The sequence below is a fragment of the Calidris pugnax genome, unplaced genomic scaffold, assembly GCF_001431845.1.
Source record: "Calidris pugnax isolate Ruff unplaced genomic scaffold, ASM143184v1 scaffold41, whole genome shotgun sequence".
Lineage (NCBI taxonomy): Eukaryota > Metazoa > Chordata > Aves > Charadriiformes > Scolopacidae > Calidris > Calidris pugnax.
Genome location: NW_015094509.1, coordinates 13,070,550 through 13,084,597, shown reverse-complemented (window position 1 = coordinate 13,084,597; position 14,048 = coordinate 13,070,550). Strand labels below are relative to the sequence as shown.

Here is a 14,048-nt window from a genome sequence, read left to right as displayed (position 1 = left end):
CAACAACTTCCCTGACAGACTGGTTAAGAGGGTTCTCTGAACATTGTCAACATCAAATCAGGTCAGCTTAAAACTGTACCCTGCACCCATCCAGTGATGGACCACCCCCTTGTGCAGTTTGTTTGTGGTTTTTTTCTATTGTCCAATTTGAATCTATTGTCCAAAACTTGCGGCTGCTGCCCCTTTTTATCACCTCTTACAACTGAGAAGTATGCACTGTTAGGTAGATACAGGTCACTATTAGATTGCCTCTGAGTCACTTTGGTCTCCTTTTTCAAAACTAAAGCCCAGATCCCTCCATCCCCTATTCACAGGTCATATACCCTATGCCCCTGGCCCTCCCGCAGTTCCACAGCAGCCTTCTTTAACAGTGGTGCAACAAACCAAAGAGCATATTCAAAGTACAGCCTCACTAGTGCCACAGAATAGAAGTAAAACCATCTCTCTCACTCAACTGGCCACACTCCCCCAACAGAGCAGACAAAGCAAGCAGCATACAAAACCATGAGGCATGCTGTTGGCTCATTTAAGTAAGAGTCTAATAAGTAAGTCTCTAATACATGAGACTCAAATTAAACTGAATGTTCAAGTTAATTCTGCAGTAAAGATAATCCTTAATCACACATTCCCTATAGCTTTGAATTGCATCTTAAAGCAAACAAAACTGCATGCAGTTCTTCAACATGCCAACACCTACATTATATACCAATAAACAAGAAAGCTACATACTGTTTTGGCTAAAGTTTCTAGGTAACTCCAGGCCTTGAATACATACATACACACTGTCTCTTTCTGGAAAATATCACTAGACTACGTTTAGAAGTTATATCTCAAAGCCTACAAGGCCTTTTTTTTTAAAAAAAAAAAATAAATTTTACACTCTGGAATTACCGATAATGCCTTTACTAAAGCCAGATGCTTCTCTAGAATTTCTGGTTCTTCTTGCATTTTTATCCTCCACCACAATCATTAAAAGACAAAATACCTCTCTAAAGTTATTTCATTGGCTGCTGACACAAACAATGTGAACTGGCTAAACAGGTTTACAGCCTCCTATGGCAATACTCAGTCTCCCAGTGTCTCCTTTCTCCCTACTAAGAAATACTACAAACTGTCCTGCATGTACCCAAAGAAGTACATAGGCTCAGAACAGTGATTTAAGGTATAACATTTGACCAGACTTGCCTCCCTGAACTTGAAAACCCTATAAAGCAGCTGTTCAACTGCTCCATATAGTAGTCAATCAATAAAACAGTAAACATAAATGCACTAATACCACTTGAAAAAAAATGGAAATACTTTATGGTAGAAGTGAAATTAAAAATACTTAAGAATAAAAAAAGTTGGGTTTTTTTTTTAAAAATGTGGAAACAGGGATTTAACGTATTTATGAAGAACTATTCTCTTAATAAGTAATGCATAATCACAACTGAACCATGCAAAGAAAATGAACACTGGAAAGATCCTTCTGAAAGTCCTAAGTGGTGGAAAAAAGCTAGAGTAATAGGTAGCCCTGGATCCAGAACACCACACGGAGAGACTGAACATTTGGAGTAGTTAGAATTTGCCGTTAAGGTTTAAGTTAATGTCAGGGGATCCATCTCTAATTAAAACAGAGGCTGAATTTCAACTTAAGTATTGCAATCGGTACAGTTTCCACAGCCAACCAGGGCACAGGCAGTATGTGAAAGCCAGAATTATTCTTCTTGCAAGCATTTTGCTACAATCACAAGAATCAGTTTCTATCCATAACTGACAGAAACCCCATGAAGGAGAAGAACGAATGAGAGGGCCATGATCTAATTGCCTCGCATAGTGTGCTTTGCCTAGGTTAGGAAAACCCCAAAGTACGGTTCTGTCAAAACAGCACATTAAATACTGTATACACAGAAATCCACCCTGCATTCCAGAACCACAGTCACCTTCCATTAACACAAATTTTAATTGTTACATTATGAAGTATCTGAGGAAATACACTTCCTGCTCAAAGCTAGGGAAAACACAAAACACTGTAATGCAGCCTAAATTAATCCAGAGCAAGAGGGGAAGGACAGCCATAGAGAGCTTCTCCCTCCGATAAATCACATGTACTGCAGTGAACAATGCTTTAGATTAAGAACTGAACACGTGGCCTTGTAACTGATCAAAAGACCAAAAGATGCTAAAGAGTCTTACTGCCATTTTGCTTCTGCAAAAGAGTATAAGTAATATTTGTCAACAAGGCTTTAACAGTTTGTAGAGGCCTTATTCAAAGTACTTCATGTCACCACTGAAACACAAGTTGCTGTCTCTTACTCTCCCGGCATATCTTGAGGGAGAGGGACACAGAATAAAGAATGAAAGAGTGGCACTGTAAATACAGGTGGTACCTATCATCCTTTCTGTGTAAGAAGTGTGATGCAAGGCACACAAGGAGGCATCATCTACATCTGATAGACCGCATGGGCATTCCTACTGCTTTGCCTACCACAGCAAGTACCAGATCTTGTTCCTTTTGATAAAGAGTTCTTCCAAATACTCTTCCAAAATAACCTCATGTAACAAAGAAACTTAATGGTCTTTAACACTACATTTCTGTGGAGACCTAACTTCAACCTTATCTACAGAAAATGACAAACGTGCAGTCACCCACTTAGCACAGAGCTTCTTGAAATAGAAAAAAAAAAGGAAGGGTTCACTATTCATTGCCTAATGCTCTTCAGATTCTCAGAAAGCATTTTCACAAACTTAACTTCATGTGTCTTTTTCTAAGCACTTCTTAGACCATGCTGCTTTTACTAGCTATGCCACTGTTTGTTTTTAACCTCCAATCAATAGTGTTACCTCCCAACAGACCTTATTGCCCGGCCCCCTTCTGCATACACAGCCTGTGTACAGCCACGGCCCACCCCTCCAGTTCTCATGGTATTTCTTGCCAAGCTGAGTGCTCACTTGGGGTGAGTAAGTCACCATACCCATACCTACAGCCCAACAGCATCATCAGGAACGGGGTGACAAAAGCAGCCCTCTTACCCCCAGGCACAGGACAGAAAGAGCCACTTGCTGTCTCCTGACAGACCTGTTTGACTACTGAAACGCAGAGGTACTACTTCTGCCCTTACCATCAGCAAAGCTACTCCCGAAGCACTGCAAGCCTATCCTTCGGGAGCCCAGGAGGCAGAAAGAACCCTGGAGGTAAAGGGGACCCCAAAACAAGGAGCTGGTGCTCCAGTCGCTTCCCCTCATCCCGGGCAACCGAAGCACTAGGAAACCGGAGCGGGGCGAAGTAATGAAAGTGAACGCGGTAGTACTGTCACTGAAACCAGGAAGACGGGAAGCAAAAGCAAAGTTGCTTGGGTTTTTTTTGTTATTAGACCCGTCTTCTGGTGCAACCCCTTCGGGGCGCAGCCTCCGCTCGGGCCGGCGCCCCGGCGGGGCAGGCCGCGGCCCATCTGCGGGCCCTCCCCCGCCTCCCTACCCGTCCTCTCCCACCGCCTCCTCCCCCGGCGCGGCCCGTGGAGCAGAGAGCCGCCCGCCACAGGTCTCCCTGCCGCGGCCCGCCAAGGCTGCGAGCCGGGGGCAGGGCAGGGGCCCGCTGGCCGCCCCCCGCCCGGGAAGGGACCCTCTCCCCGTCCTGCTCCCGCACGCTCTCCTTTCCCCCGGAGCTCGCTCCCCTCCAGGGAGGCTCTGAGGGGGTGAGAAGCCCCCAGTGCCCGGGGAGGATCCTGCCCGAGCGCTGCCCCTGCCGCCCCCCGCGCCCCTTTCCTTCCCCGCCGGTACCTGGCGCCGGCTCGGCGAGACCCGCTGCCCCGCCGCTCCGGCCGTCCTGAAAGCGGACCTGGCGGAGGCCACCGGGCACAGCGCCCCAGAGGCGGCTGGCGGTGCCGCGCAGGAGGCGGCCGCCCTTGCCGGTGAAGGCGGTGAGGTAGTCCATGGCGGGGGGCTCCTAACGGCCGGGGGGACCCATGGCCGGGCCGGACACGCAGCTCGGCGCGGCCGCCGGCCCCGCTCCGCAACTTGTGCAAACTTTGGGGCTCGGCCCCGCCTCCATTTAAAGGAGCCGCGGCGCCGCCGCCGGCGCTGGGCGCGGACGGGCGCGACCCGGGGACGGTGCGGGGAGCGGGCCGTGACCGCCGGAGCCGCGGCGGTACGCGGGGGTCTGCGGCCGACTCGCTCCCCCAAGGGTGCCCGGGGTCGGGGCAGGCCCGCGGGGTGTGAGGGGCGGCGCAGGCCGCGGCCGCCCTCCGGCGGAGGGGCAGCGTCTCCGCCGCGGGTGGCTCCTCCCGCAGCCGCCGGGCACCCGTCAGAGGATCCCCGCTCTCCGGCGGGGGGGGGCGGGCCTCCCAAACGGGCCTCCGCCGCGAGAAGAGGGCCCGCCGCGGGCGGAGAAGGCTGTTGGGGGGTGCAGGCCCCAGGGCGGTGTCCTGAGGGTCATCCAGGAGCGGTGGGCACCTGGGTCCCCTCGGCGCCTCTGCAGCCAGGGTGCTGGGGACATGGCTTCCACCCAGGCTTACGGCCACCTGTACATCTTCATGAACTTACCCACAGTTTGGGGTTTGAGTTGTGTTTTGTGAAAGCTCAGGAAGAAAGCTTTCACTGTGAGGGTGGTGAGGCAGTGGGACAGATTGCCCAGAGAAGTTGTGGCTGCCCCATCCCTGGAGGTGTTCAAGGCCAGGCTGGATGGGGCTTTGAGCAACCTGGTCTGGTGGGAGGTGTCCCTGCCCATGGCAGGGGGTTGGAACTAGGTGATCTTTAAGGTTCTTTTCAACACAGACCATTCTATGATGGCTTTACAATGATGTGTTGCGAAGCTGTTAACTTTTAGCTTCGTGGGTCTGCTTCCCTTTACTAAGAATCATGAAAGCCATGAATCAAGGCAACCTCTTACTCTTAAAGATTCTCGGAGTTGTGGATATTAATATGTTTTACCACGACACCCGTAAGACAACACCAGCTGTGTGGTTTTGCCATTTTGCTTTTGATCCCTCACACTCTGAAGACTGTCCTGCCATCTGGGGTGCCACTGTCCCTGTTGTGCTAGCCCAGCCATGTCCCCCTGTATTCCTCAGCATGTTAGCCAACTTTGATACCTGACTCAGCCTTTGAACTCTACACGTCACTTCGGTCTTCCAGCAGAACTTGCTACCAATACAAATGTTTCTTTCTTTTTGAAAAAGGCGTTTGATTTGTGGTGTTCATTTGTACCCTCATGTTCTTTGTCCTCACAATTCCTGGGAATTTTAAGGTTTGAAGAAATAAAACCAGTTAGAATGCGATCCGACATTTTAACAGAGAAAGTGATATCTCAGGCGTGGAATCTCATGATTAGGATCTGCCTTATGACGTGCATTCTGCATGTATTTGGGCTGGAAGAACAGCCATATCATTATACTTATGACCTGTGCTGTAGACCTTAAGAATGCAAAACTGTAAGCTAATATGCTTATATTCTGATCAGAGTATGATGCAATTATATGCTGTATCTAGCTGAAAATGAACGCATTGTTTAATAAAAAAAATACTCTTGTTGAGCCAAATCTATTGTGTACATGCAGAACAGAGGAACAAAGTGCTGAGCTATCTCAACTCCCATTCACTTGTAGCAGCTGCTCAATTAAATCAGAGTTTAACGTCAGCATTTTGGAGTGCTGATTTCTGAGGGTTACTTGATGTAAACAGTACACTCAAATCAACCTTTCTACTACTTAAATCAGTTCCTGCTCAGGAGATAATGATGTTCAAGACTTTTTTCAAATAAAACCTTTTCACAGAAACAGAACAAGAAATTTTCAGCAGAATTAGCTCTCCCTCCCCCCAAAACCTGCCAGCAGAAATGGATGTGTAGTCTGTCTGTTCCAGGGCTAATGAATAAATCAGGAACTGCAGAGTCACTGCATGGTCTAAGTACCACTAGATGTTTAGTGTATAAACTATTCTTCCTACCAGATCTGTCTTGCCCTAAACACTGTAATTAGTTTTCATTTCATTACAGTGTTTCTGCTGTGAAGAAGTTATGGTTGGTCGTTTGCCCTGTTGATTCTATTTTAGGCAAAATTTGCCTACATCTTTGCACCAGGAATGAGTTTACAACTGTGGTGGCTCAGCACTTTTGAAACCTTGAGCTGGCATGTCCACCAGTATTCTAGTCACATACGTATCTCTGTTACTGTACTGACTCCATGTATTTCCTCTGTGGTTTGAAATAGTTTTCTTGTTCTCTTTCAAGCCCGCATTATGCAGCATTTATCATTATATTGCAATGATAGGGGCTACAGATTCAGATTCAGCCAACATTTTGATAAAGTATTCAAGGTAAATGTTTTGATAAGTACGAATTTGTTACATTTTAGCTGCTTTCATCTGCTTTGTTCACAAATAGTCTAACTGAAGTATAAAATGATCACCTGTTACTGCAATGCGATTTTTACAGTATTGAAAATTATTGCCCATATTCGAAAGCATCCATTTAGCAATGCTTTTACTTAGGAAGAACAAATCCTTCAATTCAACTGTCTTAACTATAAAAACAAGATGTAGGTATCTGTGCGCATGAAAGGTAACAGAACTCTTTTTAAGATGTGTGACACATTAACTAGTGATAAAATTTCAAGGTTTTGAGATAATACAACTATTATTATTATGTTGTGAAGAATATAGTCCGAGTTATAGTACTTCAGTAGGCATCTTCAACACGAACATCCAGTGGTACTATTATCAGCTTTAAGATGCTGTTTCTATTTGTGCCACACCTAAAGATCTCCGGTGTGAAAACTGACCAAGCTTAATCCCATCATTTATAAAGACTAATATACTGGGATTTAAGATTTTAGCCCACATTTCTGTGTGAAAAGCTTTGCAGCATTCCCCAACTTTTTAATTGGTAGGAGCAACGTGAACACTATGTACATAAGCAATGTGTGTCCCTTTTGCCATAAAACTAAAACAAACATAAATGTGTTCTACAATGTTTAAAATATTTTTTCACACTTAGATTGATCCTGAACAGTTTTAGAGAAGCTTGATGATACTGCCTCTATGTCCTCAATATCTAGAAACTACCAGGATTTTGCTGAGGGGGGCTAATAAGTTTGTATTTGTTCTCTGAATGTGCAACAAGGATCTCTCCTAGGGTTATTTTCTGGCGTCTGATATCAGTGCAGAAAGTGTTTCTCTGTAACTCCACAATCACTTAAAACTGGCCCTCCAAAAGAAGGAGCTGGTCCTACCTGCTCTTAATTGCTTGTGCCTGTTCCCTTGCTCCCAGCGTGAGCACCAGCATTTATTTGGCAGGTGAATGAACTGTGCAGTAAAGCCGATCCATTTAAAAGTATCTTTTAGTTCAGTTAAAGCCAAGTAAGCATATTTATTTTTTGTGGGTGTAATATTATCCCCAGTTAGATCTCCGGATCTAGGTGAGCTGTGTGTAAACACCTGTGGAAGCACAGGTTGCCAAGCAAGAGAAGAGTAAGTAGAAGTGGCTGGAAGAGAGGATGGGGAGGGAGGGAGAGAGTTGCAGCCAGACTCTGCCTTCAGTGCCAGCGTGTGTTAGTTCAAAGTGAGAGTGAAACTGTGGCTTCGTATCGGTATTACACACAGAACCACCTTTCTGTACCTACAGAACTGTCTGACAGAATATGTCTGTTTTTATGATGCAACACTTAATAACATATTATGCTAATCTGTTGCTGTGAATAAAGGCACAACCTGGTCTTGTAGATCCCCAAGTCCCAAAGCAGAGCAGGCAGAGAGCTGCTTGAGGGGCATCCCAACAGAACTGGTGGCGTAGGGAACGGAAAATGGGGATCAGTTTTGGTCAAATAGAAAAGCATATAATGAGGAAATAATATTTTCAAGGTCTGAACATAGAATTATTTATAAAAATATTTCAAAGAAGAAAAAAAGATAAAAACCTATCATTTGTTTGGGGACAGATCTGTTGCTTGTGAAAATAAGTGCAAATTGCAGCATCTACTTGCAGGCAAAACGCCAGCAGATGCTTCCTTAGGTCTTGGCCAAGTCATGTGCCTGGTGTGCAGGATATGGGCCTCTTGCAATTCATCTTGCCAAATTTCCAGTGCTACCAAGCTACAGGCAAAGTACACTAGGCACTAACACAACTCCCTCATTTTATTTTGTGAGAAACAAAGTTTATACATACTTTCCAAGGTGAAAATCTTGACTTCAGTCATTTGGCAATCAGACAAATTTAGTGTTCATTTGTATATAAGCAACCTATATGCGAGTATGTAATTTTGACAGTTTGAATTGAATGCCTCATTTAAGCTTCCTTACTCATTCTGGAGGCACCAGCTCTCATGTGATGCTATGAGGACGCTGTATGCCTTTGTTAAGTATTCTACATTAACGTGTCTGGTCAAGACCCTACCATTTATGTGGTTGCAAAACCTACAATGAGTGGCTAAAATAGGGATGTGAATTATAACATGCATAAAAGCCTAACCCATCTCTTAATTTTTAATGAAACCTACTTTTAGTAATGTAAAATATAATTCAGGAATTGTTTTTTTCTAGTGAAAAAGCTAAACTCTTAAGGCACAGAAGAATGGACTGCAGTCTGTTTCCAATGTTGTTTCAGTAAAAATTAACTACAGTGCAGAATGCACATGCAGCCCCTGAAGGGGGAACTAGAACTGAGGCATGCAGAACTCCCACATTCTCGCGCATATTTGCCTATGAACTCACTAATTTGAATGAGGAAGTATGGAAGTACGGAGTTCTAGAAGCAAAAATGGTTGCACAAATCTGTTTTTGTTATTAAGAAGGTCCAAATGGTTCAAAAGGACAATTCAGTATCACTATAAATTTGGGATAAATTGAAAAGAGATAACCAGTAGGTGACACTAAGTAAACGGGTGTGTTTAAAATAGGCTTTTTACAGAGAACTGTGGGTTAGGTGTGTCTGTCCATACAGGTTTCACAATACCACATCCTATTTTCAGATTAGACACTTGGCAAGAAGGAAGCTATCATCTGCATACTAGCCTCAGAAATAAGAAACCTGGAATTTTAGACTTCAGCAGGTAGGGATAAAATTCTGTTTTTCCTAACCAGTTCCCTGTAAGATTAGAATGAAATGGGGACCTGTGTCCACCTTGACCATTGATGCTGATCATGGTTCAGCAGAAAATGTCACATTGAAGGGACAAGACAGAACATGGGGAACATGGGAATTTAACAATCCTTGGTTCTGGACTGGGATTCTTCAAGTATAGCTTATGTTTTGTATCTGATTATTCTTGAAATAACACTGAAAAAGACAGGAAGCCATTATAGCCTTTCTTTCAGGGGAGTTCCTTTCTCAGTAGAAAACTGAGTCAAACTCCTACTTTATTAGTGTTTCAGTTCTGGCTCAGTAAGTCCTTCATTTCCTTTTGTAGAAGCTGTATAAACAAAGGTAGCATAACTAGACATGAGGTTTCTCTAGGCTGAGGAGAACATTTGGACCTTGGATACCTCAGCCTCCCCCTACAATGCATTTAAGCACCAACACATGCAGTCCTAATTAGGTTTAATTTCATAATATTTAAGTACCATAACATTCACTGTGTTTAGTTTTTGTCTTATCAAACCTAAAAAGTTTCAAGACAACAAATCATTCCTGTCAGATGTCACTGCAACATCTGATCTGTTTGTGCTTTGTCTGTTCTGATAGAGGTTACAGTTACATCAGTGTTATGTTTTTGTTTGTTAGGTTGGTATCCAACCTAATCCAAGTCAGACTATTTGTACTTAGGACAGCCCAACGAGCCCTTTTCACTTTTTACAGGAACCTCTGAGAAGAAAGCAATTTTTGCTTTTCTATCCAGATTTCAGAAATCTTCATACTGTAATTTAAATTAGATAGTAAAGATAGAAACACCATACAAATAAAACATACAATCAAATCTAGAGTATGACTGAAACTGAAAAAAATGTTAATTGATTCACAGGTGCCCTGTATTAGCGTACATAACATAGTTACAAAAACGCATACTAAGCATATGAAACTCAATAGAAGTGAGTCCATAAAATATGCTTAACTTCATCCTGCAAAATAATTTTATCAGATTTCAAAAGTGTGCCGTGATCTTTTGACACTTTTGGAAGCAGCAAATTTCAGCTGTATGTGGCCTGAATTTTCAGAGATTCAGGTAAATAACAACCTTTATTGCCTGCGGTTACCCATCTTCTCTGAAAAACTGTATCACAGAGTCACTATCCAACTCTCATTTATGTTATGTTTTTCAAAAAGCAGTAACAAAATTAGCATCACAAAAATGTATATTCTAAAAGTAAATCTGTATTTTTCTTATTTTCCTAAAGTATAAGTTATGCTTAGATGTTGAAATGGTCCATTCTACAATAACATATCATATCATATCAGCATTTGTTAGAATATCAAAGATATCAACACAGAAGTTCTCAAATACGGCCTTGAGGACAAATACACATCATGCTGTGACTTCTCCATGTTTATGGCAGAACTTTTCTTTCAACTGCAATTACACAGCTCTATATATAGACTACGTTATCAAATAAACATGAAATGACCTCCAGGTCTTCAGTTCACACTTATTTGGTCAATAGTGGCTTATTATAAACAGAACATTCTGTTCTGTTCAGGGAATTTGATGAAAATTAATTTGGACGCTGAGGGGTATGCATGCATGTGCACACTGATATGGGCACCCGTGCACTTTAAGGATGCTCACTATGTATACCACTAGCTGAATAAAGTTAATTTTCAGTAGACACAGATGTCTCCCTGTCTTCATGTCACTATCTCATTGACATTATGTTCTTTCATCATGTGTTTTGAAACTGAACGCAGAAAACACTGATATAACTGATGACTGCATACTATTTACTAGCTAATCCCATCCTCCACAGAGGCAAATAATGCACAATTGCTTACGAAATGATGAACAATTGCTTATGAAAGGTGATCAGAAAACTGATTATTCATCAGGTATTTGAATCTTGGGCAAACGTTCTTGTCTTAACCCTTTTTTTCCTTTTTGAAGAATAAATGTAACTGTTCTTTCCTTAACACTCATTAAATGTTTATCATGTTGTTAATGTACTGTATCCCTGTAAGGAGGTTGCTGATACTTGCTCAGACACAATCGAATCAGATTCCAATTCCAAACAGACATTTTTACATTGCCAGATTTGTTCATTATAATACAAAATGTCATCTGGTAGGATACTTAGAGTTGTTAAAGTTCACTTCTAACATTTCTGAAGACTAAGCAATCATAGCACAACTGAGATTTCAAATCAAAGCATTGACTCAGATCATTAACACAAAAAAATGTCTATTTTGTGATCGGTATCTTGCCACCTTATGACTAGCTGTATTCCATATATTTACGGCAAGAACCACACACTAAAGAAAGCCATAGTCCTGCCTGGGGCGGGGGGGGGGAAAGCTCGCATTAATAATCCCTGAAGTGATTCTATATAATGAACAGGTTCTGTCTGAAGACATAATCAAATGCTTGTCACATGCTCCCATTACATTCAGTTGGCACCAGACCAGTTTCCAATTCAGAAAACATCATGGCTTTTACTTATCGGTTGAGTTTTCGTTGCAACCTTTAGACGTGAAGATATCTAAGATACAAGAATCCTTTAATCTGAACAAAATGGTTCTTCTCAGACACCTGGAAAAAGCAGACTTTAGAACAGCTGATGAGCAGCCACATAATGCCAGTTCTAAGTAGGAATGCCATTGGAAGTACAGTGATATTTTTTACATAAATGGGTCAAAAATATAATCAGAATTTATCGGGAGCCAGAATAAGGCTAATGGCAACAGCTGATCCTTCTGGTTGGAATTTTATTCTTGTAGTAGGAATTACTGATTTTCTATTTTACTTGCTCCTGCTTAGGCAGCGCATTCTAGGATTAAGGATTAGTGAAAAAAAGAGGGAATTCTGTTCCATTCTTTGCTATCAGTTTTTGTGGTTGTTTTCCTTTAGTAAAATGAGCATATGAAAGCCTTTTGTACATACCTTTTCCTGAGCCATCTAGATCTGTGCAGGACATTCCTGAAATTTGCTTTTGAATGAAAACCAAGGAGGAGTATGTTGATCTTATTAGGAGGAAGTTCTGCTTTTTCTTTCTTGTAAAATCTTGCTTCTTAAGGAACATCTGGTCTCTCTCTCCTTCCCTCCCCCACTGGCACCACATCACAAGCATATGCCTGATTCATTTGCTCCAATAGTATCATGTAAAAAACCTGTGGATACTTACTCACTCTGTCCTTTTGGGGATAATTACTACAATTTATCCCCAAAAATTAAATACATTGCATCTAGCCAGTGAAATAATTTGAAGGCTGTCCATTACTTTATTATCTCTGAATTAAAAAATTGTATCCTATACACATTAATTTTCCCCCTAAGATTTAGCAGCTCAACCCCTCTCGCTTAGATTTTAGTGTCCTGTCCCTGATTACTGTCACAGTTTTTCCCAGAAATTATTTGCAGTAAGTTGTCTCTCTTGCATTCAGCCGCATTTAGCAGCAATGCTGTATACACCATAGAGAACCCATGCACACACACGGCTTTACAGAGCCTATTTGCCTCTGATTAATTTCCTTCTCTTTGTTTAGACGGGCTCTTCTGTAGGCTTCCGAATGGCTTATCTCCCTGCCATTCATCTCGTAGTTCATCTGAGGATGAAATATTGTGTACATATATGGTGTACAAAATCCCAAAGAAATGCAATTGTTTTGAGGGGTAATTAATGGTTATCTGTCAAGGTTTTTTACTTCAGTGCCTCAGGATCAAGACTTGGAGTGATTTTGTTGACAGTGGTTAAATGTGAAGCACTAGTGACATGCTTCTCACCAAAGAAACAGGTTGCTGTGTTGTGTAGAAGCCAAAAGCTTATTTCTCCCAACTACAGGTCCTAATGTTAATGAATTATACTAGTTCCAGGTTGGAAATATATAGAATGTAGCTGTTTAGCCTTGAACAGTAGTAAGGTCAACAGACCTCAGTGAATGGAAAGGTGATGCTGCAAATAGGAGGGATAAAAAGCTATTGTCTAGCTTTGATCTGTTTTCTTATTAAATATGAAAGGAAAATTTCAGATATTTGAATAATGGTGGAACTTGCCCTCTCAAATTCCTGCTAATCTGATGTTAAAAGTCCTGCAATGGGTATGGCTCATACCTCAAGGTTACTGAAGAAAGATGTGCTTTCTAGTAGCACATATACCCTAACTGTAGTCTAGTGCAACTGTCTCATTTTTGTTCCAGAAGTCTGAATGATTAGTCCAGCTAATGAGCTGGTCTGGGTGCACGATGCACTGGTGCAGAAATAAGGTAGGGGTGTTGAGTACCGAGATGCTGATGCTCTTGCAGGAAGTCAGGGCCATATTAACATGTCTCACTCTGCATAAAATGCAATCGTTTAATTTTTATTACTAACCCACCATAATACTGGCCGATTGTAAAGACTCAGTTTTTCTAAAATATAGGGTATCAAATGTGCTGTTGTGGTCTTTCTTGTGTCTCTTCAAGCACCCAGATTGCAGCTGTTTGTTTTGAAGTTCAGTAGTGCTGACAATTTCTTAATTGTTGTCATTAAATATTATCTTTATTAGGAGCCTGAAAACAATGCTGAAAAAAAAAAAATTTTAGACTTGGTTTAGATCCCCAGTAACCTTCCTTTTTTTGCACAGAAAGCTTTGATGGACTCTGTGGTATTAAAGGACCTCTGGTGTTACTCAGGACTTCATGAAGAAATTAAATTGTAATAATAGAATTAGAAGGTACCTGGATAAGTAAAATAGCAAAGTATCAACAAAATTTTTAAGTCTTGATTTGTAAATTTATTGTTGAAGGAGCCAATAAGCACATGGATAAGAATAACCAGTTGATAGCAGTGGACTTAAATTTGCAGAAAGCTTTTTACAAAGTCCCTCACGAAGGAGATGAAGCTGTTGTAAGATGAGAGGGATCATGATTTAATATTCTTTAAAGTAGAGTAAGCAAGAGGTCAGATTTCACAACAGAGGAAGAAAGACTATCAGTGCAGCCCAACAGGGATCCATGC

The 14,048-nt window shown here is 42.1% G+C and overlaps 1 protein-coding gene across 8 annotated transcripts in view; it reads right to left on the bottom strand.

The window, feature by feature from the left end:
• Positions 1-14,048, bottom strand: part of OXR1 (oxidation resistance 1) — a 240,737-nt gene that overhangs the window by 76,513 nt on the left and 150,176 nt on the right. For 2 of the 8 annotated variants that reach the window (XM_014965340.1, XM_014965342.1), the window contains exon 1: positions 3,760-3,974. The exons of 5 other annotated variants lie outside the window; for them this stretch is intronic. In XM_014965340.1, the coding sequence (XP_014820826.1) occupies positions 3,760-3,913 (154 nt within the window). In that variant the 5' untranslated portion in view covers positions 3,914-3,974. Of the gene's footprint in view, positions 1-3,759; positions 3,975-14,048 lie in introns of those variants that run through there. One more of the 8 variants, XM_014965344.1, reaches the window with a different exon arrangement.